Consider the following 23,938-nt stretch of genomic DNA (forward strand, 5'->3'; position numbering starts at 1 on the left):
TGGGGCTTTGTAGGTGAATGATAGCAGCTATGCTGACCAGTGTTGAGGCTGTGCTAATCACTGACAAGACAAGACTTGGCTGATGCACACATGAACGCAATCAAGTTGGCATTCTTCACTTATATATAAATCCTGCCCTTGATCACTGTCCTCCTTGCATATACTTCTAAGCTGGGGTTTGCCCACTTCTAACTTCACGCATAGAGCAACTTTTCCTCAGCCAGAGCAATCAGGAGTTGGTCTTTTGTCGCACAGACCCTCCACAACAAGCAATGGTAGCATCATGTGTATCAAAAAGGGGATAAGAAGGAGCCTTCGCACAAACAAATGTGCGTATTCAAGTCCAATCATCTGTCGCTACAAGACAGTGACAGCGGGAGATCCGAGTTTAGCTCGCGCCCCCAACTTCTCCAGGCCACGACAGCATCGAGAATCGACGTGTGGCATCTTGGTACTATTTGATTCGTCATTTCGAACGCTTTTATCCGCGTGGCGAGTGCTGCCGGCGGCTGGAAACGGGAAGAAGAAGACAAGTCTTCGGCGAGGCGCATATGCCTGGGTAACTGCGCATTGACTCTTTACGGCCAGGGGCGTAGAACCAAGGAAAAAATGGAAGTGACCAAGGAAAGCTAGCGAGCATGTGAACTGTTCTTTAGTTAATAAGATGGACTTTCGCAATGAAGACATGAAGGCTAGTTCAACTACACTCGCTATAATAAACTGTCATGATAAGTCATCTGGACGTTGATGAAAAGCGCCATTCAGACGGAATGTGAGACAAGTAGCTGGTCAACGCACTGACATCTTCTCGAGTTACACGCTCTCCACCTCTCCACCTCTTCTTCTCTTGCCCGATCTGAAGCCAGAGATAGCGACGGATAGTAAAACTAGTAGATTGGCCCACTCTCAGCTGATGTTTCACTGCCGTAGCCTCAAAATATTCTGCAATTGATGGCATATCTCAACAGGTCATAGAAATCTCTATGCTTCTGCTTTATCCTTCGCGGAAGTTCAAGATGACTATAAGACGCAAGGATAGTAGTATAAGCTCTAAAATACGAGTAGTATGTAAAGATCATATAGCTACTGAATATTCGATATATCTATCCTATATCCTATCTCGCTTCAATATACCCTAATTTGTAGCTGTTTGCACGCCAAGCATTTCTTACATGGGTATTCGGGTTAGGAGGATGAACTAGCGATAAAAGGCAACTATTCATATCTACGTCGTTTCAGCTTTTTCAGCTAATATTGGCGCCAAGTAGCGATGTGAAAATGACCATGCCAACATGCTTCTCGGCCCTCAGCTGATATGTGAAACAAAATGAGATTCTCGGTTTCGACGCAAATCCGAAAATATTACGGGGAGATAACGTATATATGGCCAATAACCCACGGCGTGGGAGCCTTGGCAGAGGTTAAAAGGGGGCTAAACTGATTACCAGGGACCCGAAAATAAGCGCCAAGACGTGCCCGCAGACGGCGTGCATTCCTCTTTGCTCGGATCAGGCCGTCGCGTGCGTCGTATTTAGATCTGGCCTATTTTGTCTGATCTACACTTTAAGCTTATTTGCTATGCATACCTTACGATCCGCCTAGCCATGTGATTCGTGTTCCGCAGGGTTTGAACTGGACGAGACGGGTTGAACTGCTTTACGCCTGCGCCTTTACAAGGTTGAACAGTCATTATCAAAAATCCTTATACCTTTTCTTCTTCATGTAGAATCATCGTCTCTAAGAGTATTGATGACCTATCCCATATTCTATGCTGAGCAAGAGAAACGGCTAAGCTACATATTGGTGGGGATGAAAGGATTCCGGTTGAAGAGTCCTCTGCCAACCTTTGGCGTGCGAGCAAACACCAATGGGGTCATTTACACACTTAGGATGGAGGAGAGTCTTGGCATATCTTCGAGATAGATAATGTTTGCCACTATCTTTAGCACCGCCACAACGCCTTGCACCACTGCAAGCGTTTATCAAGCAAAGATTCAATTGCAAAATGCAAACTTTCAGAAGCCATTCTAGCAGCAGGTGGTACTACTAATAAGAGATGACCGGTATTCGTGGGTAGTGCAATGTTCTGGAACTTGATAGATGTAATTATCTCTATCAATAGTTCCAAAGCCTCAAGAGGAGATGAATATAACTTTCAACTCATGCAGAAGGCTTACGCGCCCATAGGCCGGCCAACTGGTGCCAAGGCTTGTTTGTCTCGGATTCTGTTTTCGACTTTCCGAAGCAGGGAGTGATCTTGGCTGCAATAGCGGTGTGTATTTGCAGCAAGAGGCGCCGGCGTCGCCACGTATGCTGGTCTGAGCTCAAGATTTTGATTCCGTCTATCTAAGGAGAATCTCAATAACCAGTATAGATCTGACCTGCTGGATACCAAGAAGAGTGGCAGCCGAAACGTCTCAGCAGATTTGGCCCCCATTTCCATCATGTGATAGCTGCATGGGTGCCCGGAACTTATCTTGAAGCAAATAAGTGGCCTATCCGGAAAATGGAGCTAAATGAAACGCTGTCAGATTAAAGTTGGCAAGCAAGTTGTATTTTCTACATAGAGAATGACTTATTGTGTAGTGGACAAAGTGCCATCCTTTCCTGCTATCAAAATCTTGCTCTGCGCCTCATCAACTGGATCCAAAGCCTCTGTGATGATGCGTCCAGCATGGTCGTGCCTCTTATCCCACTCCTCGACTTCGGCATTTGGCACTTTGACCAGTTTATGACTCTTCGCGCCATCGTCGAGAGTAATCACTTCTTCGCGGATTTTGTAGCCTCGGAGATACGGAATGCCGTGAACCCAAAGCCAAAAGTAGACCGCACAGCCCACGAGGCTAGAAGGACATTAGCACTTGAGCTAAGGAGAAATTGCTAGTACATGTTGGATTGCAACTTACATGCCGACAGAGGTAACTACATACGTAGCATACCAGAAGCTCACATCGCCACCAGTTGCTCCTCCTGCCGGAGGGTACCACGGCATGATGAGTAGGTAGAGGTTTTTGAGAATGCTGAAATAGATAGCAATATCCCAGGCTTTGAACGTGGGCCGTGGCAAATTGAGAGCTTTTCGCTTATGTCTCACAATAAGAAGCCCAGCACTCATCAAAAAGTCAAAAAAGGACCCAGGATAAACACCAAGGTCAGAAACTGCAAGCATAGTTAGCATGGAAAAGAAAGCGAGCAAGCCAAGATGGAGCTACTTGATCACGTACTAAAGTTGAAGGCATCTCCAGCAGGAGGCGCGAGGATCATGACGAGAGTAATGACATATTTGAACAGGTATGGTCCAAGAGCGGTGCCAAAAGGATAAGTCGACACCCAGAAATTGGTGAAAGGAAGAACACCTTGTCGACCGCATTCACGAATAACCCTCGAGCTTCCAAGTAACACCGCTACTAGGTTGCCAAAAGCACTGATTGCAATCAGCAAGTTGAGCGCTCTGATACCTTTGCTATCTCCAAAAACATTTATGAAGAAGAGATTGGCAACAGTTAGCTTGCCGCCGATAATGTCTTCCTTCGGAACTAAAAGGCCTCATGTTAGGCATGTGATATGTTCAAATCAAGATTTCGTAGCTTACCAGCAGAATAATAGGCAACAACCGTCAGAATGTAAAGAACTGTAACGGTACATATGGCAATGAAGCCAGTGCGTCGAATTTTCTTGACGGGATTCTATGGAACAGCGTAAGAAGAAGAACGAATTAATGATGGCCATCTGTGATCTCTGAGATGTTATATTAAAGCGTACCTTGACTTCATTGGCAACGTTGAAAGAATTTTCGAATCCAGCATAGGAGAAAATAATTTTGTATAAACTGTTCGTTGCTCCATAGGCAGTAGCTTTACCCTGGAAAGAATTCTGGAAATTGGCTGTCGGATTCTTGATTCGAGTATGTCCTCCAAGGACTACGAAGCCCGTGATGGAGATGAAGAGCAGCGTAGAAAGCTTGATGAAGCCAACTACGTTGGCAAAGTGATATGCATACTTGGTGTGCAAAATCACAGCTGTTGTATTGTATAAGCTTCTTTTCGCATTCGTTTTCCCATTAATTGCAAAAACTTACCGATGACTGCAACAGTGTAGCTAGCTACGGCTACACCCTTTATTTGCCAATCGGTTGGACTGTGATCTGACATTTTGAAGAGATACTCGGCCAGAACTATTGTGGATTCAAAGTCAGCTATTTGGACTTACCCAACTCCCAACATTGAGCTTGCAACGTACCATAACAGTTTCCGCTGCTAAAAGACAAAATCACGGTCTGGAAAGCAAATGCCGTCGACATCAGCCAACGCGGCCGTGGGAATGCTTGCTCAAGGTAAACAACCTCGGCTCCAGATCGCGAAGGAAAGTAAGACGTGAACTCGAGATAGACAGAGAATGCGCACGTCGAAGTTAAAAATCCAAGAGCCCACCATATCAGACTTAAACCAATGCTGCCGGTTCCATTAAGAATGCTCGAGGCTGCCAATGCTTTTTTTTAGCCTCTACTAGGAAGAGATGCGGAGAGAAAAGTTTGCTCACGGGTTGAGAAGATGCCTGTGCCGATCATCTTACTGACGTTCAGAAATAGAATCGTCATAGGCCCAACATTATACCCCAAGGGCGACGACTCTTCAATGGGTGCACCAGCGGCATCTTGGTACGATACCTCTTTGTTGTTGGCTGCTTTCCCTGCGACATAATATGTGCCTCCGGCAACGAGCTCGGACGGATCGCTGTCCGATGATGAGCCTCGCTCTTCTACTTCAGTAGATTGAGGCTCTTCGCTACTCTGGAAAGGACGCCGCCAAGAGAACGGCATTGTGCTCAAATGTACCTGAAATAACTGGGTGTAAGTCAGGGAGCATGTGCCTGGTACCAAAGAGATGGCTTTCAACAAGAGATATTTTGCTACAAAGTCTTGTCGATGAGCTTGCTATATATTAGTGAATGACATGGTATAACTGGGTCGTGGTTAAATATTTGTGCTGGGTCTCCGCGGGCCATTGTTGGCTTTGCTGTTGTGCAGTGCCATATGTTTTCAGCTCAGTCCATAAATTACTACAAGCAGGTGATCTTCACCCACTGTGTGCTGTAGCTAGGAACCTTGGCGGTCCAGATTCATGACTAGCGGATGTGATACCATTGATGGCGATGATACAAGGCCCCGATAACGCAATTGGCGTAGCCATCAACTCACCCTGTTTCGCTTAAGCCGCCTCTGGACTCACTTCTAGACTCGACGTCTAGCCTGTACTGAGACCTCGCCTGCATGTGCTGTCAAACACACGAGATGTTGGACATGCATGCAAGCTCTTTATTGCCCCTTACCTGACATTACACTAGACACTTTAGCTATGCACGATTTCGACGGCGCGAGATAGGTGTGGGGGAATAGGCTCATTCAGCGTGGAGGGCACAATAAGAAGCCCTCTTTGGAGGCTGGCTCTATGCCCGAGAATATCCTAAACCCGGCAATGGACAGCATTTTGTGAGACATTTGCGTACTATGTCGCCATATTCGCAATTGTGATGTGATGTAGTACCGGGATCTTGTTACAGCCCTTGACTTACTGCGTTGGTGGACGATTATGCGGGCTGATAACGGATGTGCAACTAAATTGTGGAAACGATCGGCCTACGACCGGGTATGGATGCTACGATCTGGGACTTGTACAAGCTGGGAATATAAAGCTCATACCGTTTTAGGAAGATGGAAGACGACATGGGCTTAATCTTGACGAAAGACGATCTAGAGGGGCTGAACATGGTTGCAGGAAGCTATCGAAAGCTGAATCATTATGTAGTAATAATTATCCATCCTTGGAAACTATCCTTGACATGGGTGTCAGAGGTTTGTCCGCCCGCCGTGGGGGATCGTGGGCTGATAGCCATTCCGAGAATTTCCATGCATCTCTACTCTACTCGTACTTTTTAGGTTCCCCGTCACTGGCGCTGCGGACTCTTGGTTCCAGCGGAAAAACGCTGTTCTCCGGCTTGACATCCTTGTAAACCCTGTCCCAGTTCTCAGTCAGCGGCTCAGGTGTCTTCCAAGCCAGCTCGGGGTCGCGCAGCCAAAGGCGGATGAGATGGCGCCTGTAAGCATTGCATTGTTAGCAGAGATGCGTGATATGGTGCCTCAAAAACTCGTCTATTCTACTCTCAATCACTCACTTCTTGTCTGCTGAGTCTCGGAATTTCTCGCGAGCATGGAAAATGCTCAAGTTATTGGCAAACTGAATGTCACCCTTGTGGAAGTCGAGCGAGGCGCGGTATTTTTCGGCCGTGAAGTGCAGGGCATCCAGTGCCTCGGCCTGGGCCTCAGTAATGGGGGGAATTTCAGTCGATCGAGGGAGACCCCCGTAGCCTGTAAAGGTTCGTCGCGCGTATTGAATGATCATTCGCTCAGGGGCATCCTCGGTGGCTGGCTGGAAGTATAGAAGAGGCCTCAGCGTATGTGTCCTACCACGCTTTCCGAATCTTTATTGGGCAGACGAGTCAGCAGCGAGATCTACATGCATTTATTTGTTGTGAAGCCTTGTTGGCATCATGTTTCACTTACTCGTCGACTGCCCAAGGCTCGGACAAGGTGCGAATAAGATCGGGGCGGTTGGCCGCGAGCTCGTTGTAGACGTGCCAGCTGCTGGAGAGAAAGCTCTGGCCACCTTCTTCCGGCTCCCCCAAAGCGAAGAGAGCGATTACATCTCCAACATCCGTGTGGAAGACCTGCTTGTCGGTCGTGTAAGCCGGGGCGCCTATCTTGTGGGGATCAATCTCCTGGCTGAGATCCTTGATGTGCGCAAGAACCACGTCGGCCGGCTTTCCTTCCCATTGATAATCTTGGCGACCTCGGATAGGTGAGATATGGGAGGCAATGCCGGCATAAATTGCGACGTTATCTTCACGGCTGTAATTGTCAACAGGTACACCCCTGACGACCTTGAAGCCGTGGCCTAGATGAACCTCTTTGGAGATCTCTCGCAGAGTGGCATGCAGCTTAGGCAGGGGAAAAGTCTCTTGAGTAATGTAGCCCAGGCCCAAATTCAGTGCTGTTAATGACGGTTTTAGCATATGCTCTGTTCAACAAATGTTTTTGATCCAGAGCTCGTTTAAGAGACTCACATTTGAAGTGGCGAAGAGCCTCGTCAATTTCAGCAATATCGCTCTCAGTTAAGACGTAGTTCCAATCATATGTCTCGGCCAAAGTCCTTCCATCCCAGACGAGATCGGATTCAAGCTTGGTAGGAAAGCCTGCTGGCAGGGTATTCTCCAGCTTCTCATTCTCCTGACGGCGTTTAACGCGGCTGAGATAGTTGTCGTAATCCGGGGCATATGCAATGTCCGGCTGTCTGGGGATTTGAACAGCGGCGGCGGCCATTTTGAAGTTGGTTCGCTTTTGCGATAACAGAGAATCAGCCCGATAGCAGGGATGCCTTGGTGTAGGGTTTACGCTGGATATGATGGTTTGTCTAATTGTATGTGCGCGTGAGTGTAACCGCCGGTGGCAGCGAATTTATTTGTTTGCTTGCTTCAATCGGCAGCTCGATTCGTTTGACAAATCACTACTCCGCCATCGGCTAAATCATCCAAGAAGCTCTTATACTCGGCATGTCGTCATGAACGTTGGGTGAGTTCGGCCCATCTGATAGGATGCTAGACCTGTTACCTAAGCCGGGAATCAGCTGCTCTCATGTCGCCATCACTTGCCCAGGACTCGCAATCCTGCGTAGCTTCTCCAGTCGCTGCTGGGCACAGAATGATGGAGTAGAAACGAGCCAATCAAGCCGGCCATGATTATCATAATTCAGCTACTACTACGGGCCGTCAATGGCACAATGGCCGCCCCCGCAGCTCTTAAACGCTGTCGTTATACATCAGACACTTAAGCCGTCGCGGCGCCTCCACATTCAGATTCGCCATTGTTGCAGCGGCCCACAGTTTAACATCAACTGCCGCAGAGATGACCTGCATGGTTGATGCTTGTAATTTCACGTATAAGCGCATTCTTCCCTGGCAGCAGAAGCAGCAAGCGGCGCGGAGCAGCAGCTTGAGGCAAAAAGGTTATCCAGAGAATTGCCCAAAAAAGAAGAGCCTCTTGGAGGCCTGGCGGATCTCTCCCGCCGGGAATTGAACCCGGGTCTCAAGCGTGACAAGCTTGCATACTGACCACTATACTACGGAAGATGTAACAGTCTTTGGTAGGCTGTTGTAGGTGGATCATCGGATGCGGGGAGGCAAACGATATTCCACCTATATTAGATTGGCAGCAGATCTCAAGCTTTGTGTTTTGTTCCTCGTCTTTGCTGATAACAGAGCAGCGTTTCCCTACTGCAGATTGGGAGGGGGGGGGATACTTTTTAATTATTGATATATGCTGTATTACTCTCCTTGGCTGAATAGAGTCAAGAAAATTGAGATCCAACCGCGGCTTTGCTATTAAACACGGCTGTCTACAATTACTTGACGCTATTGAGCATGGCTATGGCCATCAACAATAACGTTTGAAGAGAAATGCCAGTCAGGATGTACATGACCTTAAGATGAGAATATCCAAGAGGAAAAGATTTTTTTTAAAGCACAGGTTGACGAGAACTTGTAACAAGGCAATTGAAGAGCGCAACCCATGAGTAGCGGGATTTTTTCCATGGCTGAGATATCGTTTCCTCTGGTATTAGATGATGTTGATCTGGCAGGATACCGAAGACTGAGGGATCTTGTGAGCTGCCCACGATATTTCGTACAAGACTTGTCACTTCTGATCGGCGTTTTTTAGATTCATCATTCCGATCTTTAACTGCAATTGCATGATTTAGGCTATTTTCCAGCAGCGGCAAAGTTACGCGGCAAGCGATTTTCACCCTCTGCATATGGCCGGCCAGCTTCATTTCGGGCCATATCATTAACCCACTGCGCATTCCCCAGCAATTCCAGCTTTGGGCCTCTTTGCGACCACTTCGTTGCCAGATAATACCACGAAATGGCGTTTCCTACCGTCCCTACCTCGTCACTGACGCCGGTCCTCGCGGCATGTGACATTCGATCGTGCAGCTTAAGATCAGTGAATAATTCCACCAAATGGTTGGCAACGGTTTTCCAGTCTCCCGGCTGAACAAGATAGCCATTGACCTTGTCTTTCACCTGAAGAGGTATGCCACCGGCGTTTGTAGCGATGACGGGACGACCAGCGTGCAGTGCCTCAGAAACCTTTATTTCGAAGCCCTCGTAGGTTGAGAGCTGCAAAACGACATGGGCGTTGGCCATAAGACAATTTAGGAGCTGGTCGCAAGGATCCAAGCGCATTACGCTGACGTCGCTCATCAGGTGAGGATATTGCGTTTCCAGCTGTGTCATGACTTGTTCGTAAATAATGGTGCCATCAGGATCATCGACAGAGGCATTCCCGCAGCTTGCCTTGTTAGCAAAAGAATTATAGACGAATTTACCCAAGAAATTGAGAGAAACCTACATGACAAGCTGGGGAATATCGGTAGCTTTGTATTTTTCAAGCTGCTCCCGAAAACACGCGTACGCATCCACCACGGTCGGCATACCCTTGGCGGGATCGAATCGAGACACTTGGATAAAATATTTTCCTGTTGTGAATCAGTATAGAGTAGAGAGCAATCGATTGCTTCTTCCACTATCCACTTACTCGTTGGCCACTGCAGCTCTGTCATACGCTGCGAGCGACAGCTGATGTTGTACAAATGACCATAATAACCAACATCCCAGATCTCCATTGGCTTATTCAGGCCATCAAGCCTATATATTTTTCAGTAAGTTCATTATCTCTGCGAGTCACAGAAACCCTACGTACCAATCAGTTGTTGCAGGCAAATAGAGGACCTTCTCTCGAGGCACATTATGAGGCACAAATGAAGGGATCGGGTGACTAATAAATAAGTCGGCTTGTTTAATATTTTGCCAGAGGAAATCCCAAATGTCTGCCTGAGGAGAGCCCGCTACATCAATTAGGTCCGTTCGAATTTGGATATGCGATCTGTAGAATACCGGCCGCGACGGCGTGAGTTTTTTAATTAGCGGGATGAGGCATGGCATTTGAGGGTCATCAATCTATTTATTCAGTTACTAAAAGACACGATGATAGAACAATGGAGTGGTTATGTAGTAGAACAATATCGTGGGTGAAATCTAGCGATATAGGGTAATAGCCTTTTTGTGCATGGCGAGACTCACAATAACAACATCGGCACCGCCTTTCTCTGGTCGACACAATGGGCCGCCATCAGAGAACCAGTAACGATCGGCGTTGTCGCTAATCCAGTCCACGATTGACTTCTTTGCTTCTGCAGAGATGTGCTCACCCTCAGGATTCACACCTTGGAGCGTATTGTGGATGTTTTTGGTGATGCGGAAAACACCCGGATGAGGTTTTGGCACTGCACTTGTCAGCTTATATCTGGACTATATGCAGCGAGATGCGGGGGAGGAGATGCTAGGGATGAAGCTGAAAACATACCGTACCAGCGCAGATCTACTCCCAATGTGCGCGAGAATCGCACAAGTGCATGTCTCATCAGGGCAACGCCGCCGCCCTGAGGCGTGCTGCTGAAGAATGCTATTTTGGTCTTGTGCTTTCGCAGAATCTTTGCATAGTGCATCACCGTCTCCCAAGACGCAGGGCCGCAGGTGGTTTTGTAGTTTTCGACGGTTAAGAGCGGCGCGTGAAATCCAGCATCGACTTCGACGACACCACTCCATGCGACTTGTAAGAGAGGAGTCAAGGAAGGACCAAAGTTCCTAGTACATATTTGTCAATCGTATACACAACCCTATGACAGATTCTGCCTTGCATTGAAACATCACTTACATGATGCATTTTCGCGCCATTGAATCAGCTTGTTCGTCCACTCGTTTGCTGAGCCATAGACTTATCCTCTCTTTGTGCTCATGTTGCTGCTGAATCACAAGAGGCACAATGTCCAGTTCGAGCCACAGGCGGGAACACAGCGTCGGGCTTAGCGACTGTAGCGCATGGGGGAGCCCAGCACCGATGACTTTGGTAAAAGTTCGATGTTCATATCCTCTGATGGCTTTGATGATGTAGTCTGCCAGGAAGTCATGGTCGTTGGTTGAGCCTTGTTCAGCTGCAGAAACAGTTTTAATGGCGAAATCAATTAAATATGTAGAATCGCGAACGGCAAAAGCAACAAGGTATGTCTTGTATCCAGAAGATACGGCCGAGATGCCGATGAATATAGGCTAAGCACGCCATTAGCTACAGAGACTTCAAAAACGATCATAGCCTTGTTTCTTCTTCTTTTTTTCCTTCCTCCGACGAACAATTATGGGTTATATAGAGCCATCATAAGACAAAATATGAGCATTGCGATAGACTAACCGTCAGACTAAGGCCAAAACAGCCTTCTTTTTCGACGACTTTTTCGGCCTGCGATTTCCGACGAAGGGAAGCGCAGACATGAAATTCTTGGCTAGGCTCATCGCCCATTTTGGAAATCAAGGAAACAAAATTTTATAGGTAAGAGTACGATGTGCTGATTGAAACACTTAGTACAACTATGGATATAGATGCATGTGCCCAATTCAAGGTGCAAGCTTAGCAACGCACTAGAGCTTGAGTCTATTAATTCTGAGAAAGTTAGGCGATCAATTTGGATGAGAAATCAAAAGGTCGCTCTAAGCTATTTCCTGGTGATCAAGGCGTATTTATACGAGAGAGATCACTTAATTGAACGATTATGGTTTGATTGAGCGTGGTGGCGTGGTGCCACAGCAAATCATTGGCAGATGGTACGATGAGATCTCAGATGGAAGATGTCGCAAGTGGCATCATTGTGACATCAAAGAACTCGGGGCCTGAATCCTTTGGGCTGTCTAGGAGAATGAATAAGCGCGTTCGTAGGCATCACTTGGAGAGAAAAGGCTTAGCCGCAAGGTAAGCGATAAACTCTATTAGAATGGTTGTTCTTCTTCCAGAGACTAATGCCGTTCTCTTACGCCGTGGATTTCTCAGGTCTCTAGTCTACTATATGACGAGTTGTCAGCTGCAATAGAATCATTGGCATACAAGCTCATGTAGGTATACCTTAGACAGATGTAGGATCTGGAAATGGTACGTTTCGAAAACATGTGACATTATAGCTTTATTATCTAAGTCTCAACTGCTTTATTATGTATGTAATATTACCCAAAATTAATATACGCTTCCTTCATGCATTGTAGCGCCAGCGCTTATAATTCTCGTCGGTCCACCACCGAGTAACCGTAGCAGCCTCTTCCACCCACGCCGCGGCCTCAGGCCCAAATGCTTCCTCCACGATACGCAAGATGGCTTTGTAGTCATATGATAATAATGGACTATCTTCGTGAGGATCTGTTTCTAGATCTGTAAATCTCCATTCGTAGTAACCAATGACGGGCACAATCAGTCGCCAGTTGGGCTGGCGAGCATCTCGAACAGCGATGGTTGATCCGCCGGGATTCATAACTGCGAACTGCCAGCCTCCTTGTCCGTTTGTTTCAGAGAAATTCTGCATTGGCCTTATGAGGGATTGGCCTTCGTAGTTTTGGATCATGTCGCGCACCGCCTCTGCCTCGGATTTTGAGAGAGACTTAGTCTCAAGGAGAAGATCTAGAATAGTTGGGAGAATCTGGATGGAAGAGACCGGATCATCAATGTTGATGCTTGGCAGCTTGGGATGCGATAGAACCAGCGGCACATGATAGTTTGCAATGTGCGGGTTGCTATACGGAGTGATGGTTCCTCGCTCTGCGATTGAGAGGCCATGATCTCCAACAACGACGAGTAAGGTCTCATCTGCAACGCCTTCTTCATCCAAGATTTGGAGAATTATTTTCAGCCAGCGGTCAACGTAGCCCACTGTATTCAAATAATGTGAAAGATCATCAAGGTCCGGGTCGCCAGCCAGCGGCACATATTTCTCGTCTTTCGGCAAGCCAAAGTCGTGATGCGTCGAGCTCGTCAAGTGAGACAAGAAGACTCTTTCATTATTCTTCTTAGCTGAAGCAAAAGCATCCCGAAAGTAGTCTTCTACGGCACGCTCTGGCATGCCGTAGTAGTTGATATCGGGAAGATCGACTGGTCCGAGCTTGGCCGCCTCATCCCTCAATTCGAACGAACCTAGCGGATCAGTGAATCCTATCTTTCGCATGAGGCGATCTTGTTTGTCATATCCTAACGTCACTGACTGCATGAAAGCAGTTTTCCACTTATATGAAGTAAAATGTTCGTCCGATACCTCGTCGTGCCTGTGGTTTAGCTGGTTCAGTGCTTCAAAAATATGAGGCAGGCATGGCTGGTAGATATGATGGTCTGTCTCAACGTTAAAATCAGCAGCCAGTGGACTTATGCCGCAATGCGTCCCGACTAAGCTCTTCAACGTGCAAGTACTAGTAGTAAAGGCGTTGTTTGCATTGATACCACCGCGCGGGACGCCAGCTTTTCCGCCAAAGCCGTCGCCAAAGTCTCCGGTGAGGTATTTTGCAGTTGAAGTCAGGGACGACAACCTTTCTTGCGCTTCTGCCGGCATCGAGGAATTCTGAAATGATGAGTGAGCGAGACGATTCCATATGTAGCTGTTCTTCTTGATTGGAAAGACATCTTTGCGTGTGCTCTCAAGTTTTACTAGTACAATGTGACGGATGGGAACGTCATCTAGATTGGCTCGCAGAGGCAGAAGCAAATCTTCATCAAGATTTGAAAGCTTCAGTGGATCATGCAAAGCGCTGTAGTGTTCTTTGTCCGGTTCGTACCAATCCTGAAATCCTTGAAGCGACGCATTATTTGGCAACCAAGCCCAGGGGATTGGTTCGCCTAAAGCCGTGGTATTATGCAGCGCATCAATGACATTGCCTGACATGGCAAGGAAGCCGGCCAGAGAAGGTGTCGAGAACATGAAATCCACAAAAGGCATTAGCGGTAATGTCCAAGACATGAAGATAAGCGAGTGATCTGTTGGCCGTGTAATCGTACAGATGGCTTGGGCTGCCAACACAAGGCCGACAAATAGTCGTAAATAAGAGGTGCATTTGGTTGGCGGCATATTATCGTTTTCCAGTCTTTGATCCCCCAGTTCGACTTCCTTGTAAACATCTTCGATACATTCCACATCGTGTTGAGGTAGATGCTTATACGTCTCTCTCGAGTGGCTGCAGTGATTCAAGACTGGTAGCCTATTTGATAGAAGCGAGACTGGCCACTGTAAAATGTCCAGTGCACATCTGGATACTTGATCAAAGAGATTTTGCAATATCCCTGCAATCATAAACATTGCAAAGGTTGATAATAAGCAATATATCCACCCTGCTGATAGTATCGGCCTTGAAGACGAATCGCTGGCCAGAGCAACATTACGCCACTGAAGCTCTGTCCCCGTGGTGAAGAAAAAAGATTCTGATATTGCGGCTGTTGCGACCAGAAACACCACCACAGCTGTGACCAATATTGACAGCGCGGTGCCCAGTGACTGGTCGACTAGCATGCGAATAGCTAATAGACATGCTGTGTCTTGCGAAAAGAAGGAGAGTCCCCAGAATAGGATCTCTCCTTTCTGCAACGCGTCAAGATGAGCGTATATGTGGACTGATTTGGCGCTGAGTGTAGCTGTCGCTGCGATTGCAAAAGCGAATCGGCGATTTAGTAGGCGAAGAGCTGTCGCTCTCAAAATACGCCGGGAGAGGAATTGGGCGCCACTCATGGTCAGGATCTTAGCAGGCAAGGCTAAAGTTGGAGCATGGAGGGCCTTGCGGGTTGCGATTTGAAGAACCCTGGGAAGACATCAAAAGTATGAGATGTGGAGGCAATATGCCCAGCAAGTCGTTGGAATATATATCTAGCCAAGGGAAAATTGCATCTGGTTCTGATAAGGGAATATGTTCTCGGACAACCCTTGGCAGCTGCATCTGTTGGTGCAAGGGAGCAATGTGTCGCGTGCATATTTTCCTCTAGTAGATCATCCTGAATCTTCATGCACTCCGTGGGGATTTCATTTTCAAAATTCCAGTGTCTATGTGTCGCGTGTCTAGTTTCTACTTAGAATGATATCAGGAATTCTCTTAGCTGATTGTTTCGACCAACTCCGTTTACTATTTCGTAGTTACGTGAAAAGAAAACACGATGTAGCCCGAAGGCGTCTAAGGTGGCTGGTTGGTCTGAGACAGAAAATGGCTGCGCTCGACAAACAGGTGAGACAGATAGGCACCAGAAGACATAGTCATTGACTAGCAGCTTCTTGAGCTTGTCAAGGGCAGAAAAGGGATTATCTACGCACAATGGAGGGATGTCAAAGACTGGATCCTTTGTCAATATATGAGTAATTAGAGAGAGTACCACTCCTTTTCGCGGATAGTTATAGCCCTTGTATCTCATAGTGGGCGTACCATGAGTCTTTCTACAAAACAAATGTGCTCAATTCTGCGACAGCTTGTCAAGCAGCAGTCATATTGATGCTTACAAGTTCAGACCTATCTATACTATGATGGAATAATTGTGATCTTCTCGATGCTATCTGATTGGCGTTGCCTAGAAGAACTACATATCTCAGGGCAATTGACGCGCACATGTATATGCGGCAGTTATAATTGAAAAGTTACTGCCGCTTGATCCATTCAAAGGACTTGGAGGTGACTGCTAGTTGCAACACTTGTTAATGATGCACAACGTTGAAGAAATTTTCTATCGCAATGCAGGGTTAATTATGAATAAGGAATCCAATGCATAAACACGATATAGTGAAAATAGCGGCTATTGCCGTTACTTGTTCCGTAAGCGATGTTGGAAGTTGAGGCTTGTATATACCATTCCGAGCCTCGGCACGAGATATCCTGACAGATGCATTGCGCTATTTACTAAGCGAAGTCTAGCCTAATCAATCACCGACCACATAGCTAACGCAGAGCTGTAAGTTAAGCAACTGTCCAGTTCCAATTGAACTTCTTCACCAATGATATTACACGGTCTCCGCACGAGTAGCAAGGTCTAGTTGTATAGCGTACAAACGAACCTCAACAAAAGGCAGATGCGGTGGAGAGATCGACGGACATATTCCCAGATATAGCAGCTCAAATGTCCAATTGTAGCACGTTTGTATAGCCTCCTATGAGAGCCGAGGAATTAATAATGTTGGATGCATTGTGTATTGTATGCAGGCAAACGGAGTAGAAGCTGTCACATGGAAACGCACGGGTAAATATAGCATATACCTATTTATATATATACGCGAGTCAAGCTGCCAAGCCCTCGTTTGCTTTTGCACGAACAGCTTCATTGAAGATTTAGTGTTCTCAGCTCGAGATCTTGCGTTGATCAAGATGGTGTCGGCTTTTATTTCTGTCAAAGCTCTTCCAGTGCTGGCGGCGGGTGCTTTTGCTGCTGCTAGCTACCCGCCTATCCCTGTCGATTTGACAACTCCAGTTCAGCAACGCATTGCAGTGAACGGCCCCAACAGTATGGTCATATGACCACAGTCATGGAAGAAAAAACAATACTGATATTGGATAACAGGCGTTTCAATTGGATGGAACACTTACCAGCAACTCAGCCAGCCTTGTGTTGCTTATGGCAGCTCTGCTACCTCTCTGACACAACAGGCGTGCTCTAAGAACTCTGTTACATATCCTACCTCGCGCACATGGTCAAACTCAGTGACTCTCAATAACTTGTCGCCGGCCACTACTTACTACTACAAGATTGTCTCAACCAACTCAAGCGTGGACCATTTCTTGAGTCCTCGCATTGCCGGAGACAAAACCCCATTTGCCATCAACGCCATCATCGATTTGGGAGTTGTAGGCCCCGACGGCTACACCATCCAGAATGACCAGACTAAGCGTGACACAATTCCAACCATTGACCCGTCATTGAACCATACCACTATCGCGCGTCTCGCTACTACCATTAATGATTATGAATTTGTCATACACCCAGGCGACTTGGCATATGCGGACGACTGGATTGAGACGCCAAAGAACATCCTTGACGGGACAAACGCGTACCAAGCCATCCTAGAGCAGTTCTATCACCAACTGGCTCCTATTGCTGGCCGCAAACCGTATATGGCCAGTCCTGGCAATCATGAAGCGGCATGCCAGGAGATCCCCCACACAACAGGACTGTGCCCTGCTGGACAGAAGAACTTCACTGACTTCATCAATCGATTCGGTCAGACCATGCCGACGGCGTTTATCTCTACTTCGGCAAACAACAGTGCAAAGGTCAACGCGAACAAGGCGCAGCAGCTCGCTAATCCTCCATTCTGGTTCTCTTTTGAATATGGAATGGCCCATATTGTCATGATTGACACTGAGACTGACTTTGCCAATGCTCCTGACGGACCCGATGGCTCTGAGGGCCTCAATGGCGGACCTTTTGGAGCTCTCAACCAGCAGCTCCAATTTCTCGAGGCGGACTTGTCATCTGTTGATCGTTCTGTCACGCCGTGGCTAATCGTTGGAGGACATCGCCCCTGGTATTCTACAGGAGGCTCGGGCTGTGCACCATGCCAGGTCGCTTTCGAAGGCCTCTTCTACAAGTACGGCGTCGATTTAGGAGTCTTTGGACATGTCCATAATTCTCAGCGATTTAACCCAGTCTTCAACGGAACTGCCGACCCCGCAGGCATGACTGATCCGAAAGCGCCAATGTATATTGTCGCCGGCGGGGCAGGCAACATTGAGGGCCTCAGCAGCGTTGGATCAGAGCCATCTTATACAGCATTTGCTTACGCAGATGACTTTAGCTATGCGACAATCCGATTTTTGGATGAGAAGAATTTGCAAGTTGACTTTTACCAATCGTCAACGGGAACTCTTTTGGATAGCTCGAAGCTCTTCAAGTCCCACAACCAGCAATTTGTCGTGCAATGATGGGGGTTGTTCTAAATAGAGAGTACATATCTTGGAACAACTGCCGATTAAATACAAATTTTTGCTCCAATATCGCAATTATAATTCATCAATCATCCTAGACTTTCTCTGGTCCCATTTCTTGCGCGTGTCGAGAAGCGCGTCATAACCATACAGCCAATCTTGAAAGAGCGTGTTGCCGAGTAAATTATTGCTACTGGGATAGTCACCAGCTGTAAATACTAATCGTCTCGCCTTCAATTGGTCCTCATTCTTCATATGGATGAAAAATCGGTTGGTAAAGCTACCACGTTGAATTGCATGCACACGCTCAACTCGGGCTTTGTAAAAAAGGTCAAGAGGTCCGAAAGTTCAGCCGACGACGTTAATTGAGAGAGGGTAAATCCTAACAAGTAGCATGCGCAACGTCTCCAATCATCACCATCTCACCACTGCTATGGACCCAATCGGTAGTAGCTGGGAGATCTATGAGTCTCCACCTATCAAGATCACCTGGAAGCATCGCGAGAAGTTTCTGGACCCTATGAGATGTTACGTTAGAAATGAAAGCCTATTTTTCTTTTTTCTTTTTATTTAACCATGATGATTTATAAGAAGAAGGAAAACAATAATACACACATTGGAGTCCAATCCTTGAAAGCGTGGCGAACTTCATTCGCTGTAGTTAGCGCTTTAAATCCCGTCATTTTATGATCATCAGGGATGACCATCAAAAGGTTATAAAAATCCTCTTTGCGAATGTTGTATCCTATAATGTGGTGATCGGGCCCAAGGAACTATTCAAAACAAGGATTTTCATTTAAAGATGCCAATTCAGGGCCTTTGTAAAGGTTATCTCGGGGTATTACGGCTCTGAAGCATGTATCGCCCGTCTCGCGTGGGCTATTACCCATCCCCAGTGCGTCTCTAGCAATACTTTTAATGCCATCAGCTGCCACAATAAGATGTACTTCAACAATTTTACCGGATTGAAGCTTTACTGAAGTATCCTGGGTATCATAGCCAACAACGATTTGGCCTTTACGCACCGTCGCGCCAGCTTTGATAGCAGTATCGAGGAGTCTTTGATGGTAACCTGGGCGATATATCTGCCAATACGGCGCACCGTAATCTTTATTGTGGCGTTTTAAATCAGTGGTACCTTCATTTTCACTTATCTGCCAGTTGCGATAGTTTATTCGCAGCGGCTGTGAGCCCACTGCGTCCATTGCAGATTCACATCCCCATCGTATGAGCTCGCGGGCAGCATTCGGGGGGACTTGTACCCCAGCACCAATCTATTCAATCGACCAAATTAGCATTGATCTGCTGTTTGAAGTCATTGTTATAGAAGAGGAAATCTAAGTTAGGTGATACCGGTTTAGATTTAGAAGTATATATGGTTCCCATGGAGCTGAATATGTGTTAAAAGTCAAAGCCTGTTCAACTTTCCTAATACACACTTACAGCGCCTATTAATATCACCAGCCCATATACCCCCAAGGCCGTATATAATTCCATTGCAGTTTTTCTCTTCAAACGCAACGATTTGCCTCTTACCGTGGAAAAATTGTGGAACGGGTCATCTCTTGTGTGCATACCACTTCCAAATTGTCTACCCTTGGTGGGGGCAACTTTCTCGGCGAGGCTATTCGGGGATAGCGACTTTACGTCAACACGATCTGCCTGCGCAAACATGGTATTCAGACTAGCTGTTTGACAATCCACGCCCTCCGCTTTAGGCGCCTGCCAATTACGCATATTGTCTATTTGGAGCTTAAAAACTGGCGTCTTCGACCCTACGAACTCTGTTCTTCTATACAAGTAACATTGGCATCTATGGACTTGAAAACAGTATCGACCAAAATGTCTCAGATAACTCTTTTCACTGACTCTCGGCTGCCCTGCCCTCAGAGACTGCTACTCACTATCCATGAAATTGGGCTCCAGATCAATGATATTAGAGAGGTTGACATTTCTAAATTTGAACACAAGGTAACTAGGAGCACACAGAAGTCTCCCCGATTCCTCTTTTACTAATTCTCTTACTAATTCTCTCTTAGCAACCAGATATCTTGGAACTCAACCCTTTCGGCGCTGTACCGTTCATTCGAGATGAGGCTCATAATCCGCCATTGATGTTGGCCGAGTCACGCGCCATTGCAAGATATTTGGCACATGCATATGGTAGTAACGATGTATCAGCTTCACTGCTTCCGGATCCAAACGACGTTGTCGCGATAGCCAAGTTTGAAGAAGCAGCATCAATCGAGCTTACTTCTTTTGACGCTGCTGCCAATCAGCTCGTCTTTGAAGAACTATTCAAACCGTTCGTCCTTTGATATGTAACAACTCGTTATGATCAGCAGCTAACGATGTAAACAGTAATTGGTTCCACGGCGAAACGGATGCTGAGAAGTGCAAGATTCTTAGAGAAAGGCTTGAGCAAGTCGTTGACTTGCTAGATAAGAGACTTGAGAGTCAAAAATTCATGGCAGGCGATGTGAGTGTCAGAGCTGAAGACGGATATAAGAGACCAAAAAAAGCTAACTCCAGTAGAAATTGACCGTGGCGGATCTTTTCTTTGTCCCTTACATGCATCATTTGGACCAGAGTGTATACCCAACACTGATGCATTCTCGGCCACACCTGAGCGCATGGTGGAAGAGGATAACCACTCGCGAATCTTACAAAAGCATATTTGGTAAGTTGGAAGTCTACTGAGTGTTAATAGTTCTTGACAATGTTTTGCGACTATTGACTCGTAGCACTTCATCAACTGGCTGCGACAATGTCATGTCGCTAAATTGAGAGACATGAAAGGCATCAAACATATTATTCTCCCGGAGCGACAATCTCTCAGTTTAGATAAGCAAATACAAATTAACATTTCTATTGAAGTATTAATTGAAGCGCTCGCAAGCTACATGTGATTAGTATACAATCGCGCGCTTCAACTAACCCAAGTGAAAGATGCTACAACCATAGGTACGCTATCGTCAGTTTTCTGAGAGAAAGTAGAGAAATAAAAGAACATGGCGTATCGCCTTGGAGATATCGAGGGACGAATATCTGAGCATGCGTATCGCTGAGCACAAAACACGCTCACCGTTAGCTGCTCACCGGCTTAAATCACCTTTCAGAGACAAGTCGCGTGGCAAATTTCAATGGCAGCCGTTAGTGGCAATCAGCTGGGTTGAAGCCCCGGGACATCGTTGTTCCCATAGAGCGTCAAATATTGTGGAGACTTTACCCCATAAGTGTCTTGCTGCTTATTCGAGCAACTGAGCCGAGCATCTGTGCATCTAGAGTATCTATCTGCCCATAAAGTTGTTACCGCGTAATGGCGTGACGTTTCATCGGCTATCATCTGGCCGCAACATAAAAGTAAATCTTTATGAATGGATACCCCTAGCTTGACTCCGCTGGGGCATCCTAGCCCTCTTGGATACTCTGATCAGGCGTGCAAGGAATGTCGACGGAGGAAGTCAAAATGTGACAAAGGGATCCCCACATGTAACATGTGCCTGAGATATAGAAGGCATTGCCTTTACGAAAAATACTCGCGCACACCACTTACAAGGAAGTGAGTTGACTTAACTCATTACAAACTCTGAGTAGTGCTAAACCCCGCTGATATAGACATCTCACTGAAGTCGAAGAAAGACTAGAACAAGCAGAAGCTCTAATCCGGCAACTGAGAAGAGCTGCTCTCCCTCACCAGGCTCTTCCAAAAAAGAGTCCTAATAGTGCGACTGCCTTACTTCATCAGCTTCGTGGATTGATTATGTCGGTTAACTAAGTATGCTATCCTTTAGGTGTAGACGTGGATGGAATTGTTGCTGTCGCTTCTGGCAGTCATGGAGACCAAATACACGAAGATAAGCCACGCATTCAACCTGAAGCAACTCACCCCGTCGTTGAAGATTTGGCCCCTGATGCTTCATATCTCACAAGTATTGGAAAGCTAGGCCAAAACGATGTGCTAGTATCGCGCGAACAAACAGGAACACCAGAGCTCGCAGAAAACTCAGAAAAGTCTCACGAAGATGACTTTGAGAGTCCGCCATCAACAGGTGAATTTGGATGGGATGAGCATAGGGCTGCTCATCCACCATCACCAGGAGAGCTACCAACGAGCGATTTCAACGAAACACGACAGATTTTGGACGGCATGGCCTCTTTGACCGTTTCTGAACAACAAAGTGGTTATCTTGGAATCGCGTCGGGCGCCGCTTTCTTACGCCTTTTAGAGCCCGCCCAAGCTAAGAATACATATGGCCATGCGCAAGCTGGAGCGGACAGCCACTTTTCACTGATAACGCTACCTAACATGAACAAACACATCGCCGACAGCATGATTGACGCCTATTTCAGGATATATCATGTCAGCTATCCTATCGTCCATGAACCGACCTTCCGAGCTCAGTACTCTGAAGTTATTCCGAGACCTAGCGGAGGATCCTGGTTTATTCTGGCTTATACCATGGCAGCTCTTGGAGTGTATACCACGGCTACTACAGTGAACAGTCTGGATGTTGATATCTTCAATCATATCAAGGGTTTGCTGTCTTTTGACTTACTGGAAGTCGGCAGCTTGGCATTGGTCCAAGCTCTGACTTTAATCTCTAATTATCAACAAAAGAGAGACAAGCCCAATTCAGCGTACAGTTACTCGGGATTAGCGACTAGGATGGCCATGGCGCTGGGGTTGCATAAAGACTTCCAAGGGTGGAAGATATCGCCTTTAAGCATGGAAATCCGACGCAGGGTGTGGTGGACACTGAGCATATTTGACATTGGTGCAAACGTCACCTTTGGGCGGCCCCAAGTGTGCCCGCTTGACGGTGTCGATATATCATTACCAATGAATATTCACGACAAGGTTAATTCGCTCTCAATCGTCGTCTAAGCAACAAACTGACTTCTATAGGATTTAACCGCCATGTCCAAATCATTTCCTTCCGATCCGCACGAAATCACTGGTTATACAGCAGTTCGAACACAAGCAAAATTTGCCATTGCTACAAATCCAATCTACATTCGGATAATTTCCAAGCCTTTACCCAGTGCAAAAGAACTGCTTCAGTTGGAGGCTCGTTGTCTTGAGCCATGGGCAAAAAACACGCCAGAATATTTTTCAGAGGCGGCGTCCGTACCTGAAAAATATGCCTTTGCTCATTTTGTTATACAGTGGAGATGGCGAAACTTTCGCATGATCATGTATCGACCTTTTGTCATCAGACGCGCTCTGCTTGCGCGAAACGGCCGTAAAGACAACTTAAGCCCCGAGTCGCTCCAGGCTTACGATCGATGCTTGGATGATGCTAAGCAAACCATAATATCTATAAACGATTTTTGGGCCTCGTGCGACCATATCCGCCTATTTGCGTGGTATGCATTGTGAGTATTTGACTCTTGGGCTGATGATGATGCTGATTCTGAAACTAATCATAACGAAGGTACTTCCTCTTTCAAGCTGCTTTAATCCCATGCATATGTCTTCGACACAACATCAATTCTTCACAGGCGCCTGACTGGCGGGATCAAATTGACGTTTCTCTCAAAGTTCTTGCATCATTGGTGGCGGTGAATCCAAGCGCACGAAGATGCTACCAAGTAATTGTCAGCCTCTGCGGCACTCATCTGGCCTCAGCGATACCTCTTTTGGAAGATATCAATGTGCAGGATCCGAATTGCGGAGAAGATGCTAGCGGTGTATATGGCGGCACGTATCACCAAGTATCCGACTTTGACGGTGATAGATCGATGGGTGCCGCAGATACTTCAAATGACCAAATGGATGCTGTATTTTCAATGATGTGGCCAAATGCACTGCTTGATGGTAGCCAAGAGCAGGATGATTCTTGGATGGATTTTCTGAATGGGATCTAGAAGCAAAAAAATACCCCTAAACAAACGCTACAATTTTGCTTCCATACAAGAATTTGATGAGATAATTTGTCTGTTTTTTTTTTTTTCATGCGTCGTGCATGCCGCTTGAAGCAGGCTGCCATATTCTGCCCGATCAGTGGTTAAACATGGAGTACTTGTCGCATTCATGTAAACATTCATTAATGATACAATTGCTAAACTT

General features: G+C 46.6%; 7 protein-coding genes across 7 annotated transcripts; 3 read left to right on the plus strand and 4 right to left on the minus strand.

Annotated features, from left to right (window-relative positions):
* Positions 1-2,575: 2,575 nt before the first annotated feature.
* Positions 2,576-4,819, minus strand: TGAM01_v206590 (high affinity methionine permease; the record flags this gene model as incomplete). Its single annotated transcript, XM_018801650.1, has 8 exons — positions 2,576-2,843; positions 2,907-3,159; positions 3,225-3,536; positions 3,593-3,686; positions 3,763-4,019; positions 4,079-4,174; positions 4,240-4,479; positions 4,540-4,819. 8 exons carry the CDS (start codon positions 4,817-4,819, stop codon positions 2,576-2,578), a joined length of 1,800 nt encoding a protein of 599 aa, XP_018664965.1.
* Positions 4,820-5,918: 1,099 nt separating this feature from the next.
* Positions 5,919-7,375, minus strand: TGAM01_v206591 (TfdA family Taurine catabolism dioxygenase TauD; the record flags this gene model as incomplete). The annotated part of the gene is made up of 4 exons (XM_018801649.1): positions 5,919-6,093; positions 6,172-6,477; positions 6,560-7,046; positions 7,120-7,375. The coding sequence occupies 4 exons, from the start codon at positions 7,373-7,375 to the stop codon at positions 5,919-5,921; spliced, it is 1,224 nt and encodes a 407-aa protein (XP_018664964.1).
* A 1,436-nt stretch (positions 7,376-8,811) lies between these two features.
* On the minus strand, positions 8,812-11,467 carry TGAM01_v206592 (clock-controlled gene-9 protein; the record flags this gene model as incomplete). The annotated part of the gene is made up of 8 exons (XM_018801648.1): positions 8,812-9,403; positions 9,464-9,590; positions 9,650-9,759; positions 9,815-10,071; positions 10,195-10,397; positions 10,478-10,758; positions 10,829-11,220; positions 11,360-11,467. The coding sequence occupies 8 exons, from the start codon at positions 11,465-11,467 to the stop codon at positions 8,812-8,814; spliced, it is 2,070 nt and encodes a 689-aa protein (XP_018664963.1).
* Positions 11,468-12,188: 721 nt separating this feature from the next.
* On the minus strand, positions 12,189-14,696 carry TGAM01_v206593 (sulfatase; the record flags this gene model as incomplete). The annotated part of the gene is made up of 1 exon (XM_018801647.1): positions 12,189-14,696. One exon carries the CDS (start codon positions 14,694-14,696, stop codon positions 12,189-12,191), a length of 2,508 nt encoding a protein of 835 aa, XP_018664962.1.
* Positions 14,697-16,308: 1,612 nt separating this feature from the next.
* TGAM01_v206594 (acid phosphatase) lies at positions 16,309-17,862 on the plus strand (the record flags this gene model as incomplete). Its single annotated transcript, XM_018801646.2, has 2 exons — positions 16,309-16,444; positions 16,502-17,862. The coding sequence occupies 2 exons, from the start codon at positions 16,309-16,311 to the stop codon at positions 17,860-17,862; spliced, it is 1,497 nt and encodes a 498-aa protein (XP_018664961.2).
* Positions 17,863-19,680: 1,818 nt separating this feature from the next.
* On the plus strand, positions 19,681-20,647 carry TGAM01_v206595 (hypothetical protein; the record flags this gene model as incomplete). The annotated part of the gene is made up of 5 exons (XM_024549903.1): positions 19,681-19,836; positions 19,905-20,170; positions 20,227-20,344; positions 20,401-20,545; positions 20,610-20,647. The coding sequence occupies 5 exons, from the start codon at positions 19,681-19,683 to the stop codon at positions 20,645-20,647; spliced, it is 723 nt and encodes a 240-aa protein (XP_024405377.1).
* A 595-nt stretch (positions 20,648-21,242) lies between these two features.
* On the plus strand, positions 21,243-23,736 carry TGAM01_v206596 (fungal specific transcription factor domain-containing protein; the record flags this gene model as incomplete). The annotated part of the gene is made up of 5 exons (XM_024549904.1): positions 21,243-21,427; positions 21,484-21,590; positions 21,666-22,726; positions 22,775-23,244; positions 23,304-23,736. 5 exons carry the CDS (start codon positions 21,243-21,245, stop codon positions 23,734-23,736), a joined length of 2,256 nt encoding a protein of 751 aa, XP_024405378.1.
* Between the last annotated feature and the right edge of the window lie 202 nt (positions 23,737-23,938).

This window comes from Trichoderma gamsii (assembly GCF_001481775.2).
Source record: "Trichoderma gamsii strain T6085 chromosome Unknown Scaffold_22.2, whole genome shotgun sequence".
Taxonomy (NCBI): domain Eukaryota; kingdom Fungi; phylum Ascomycota; class Sordariomycetes; order Hypocreales; family Hypocreaceae; genus Trichoderma; species Trichoderma gamsii.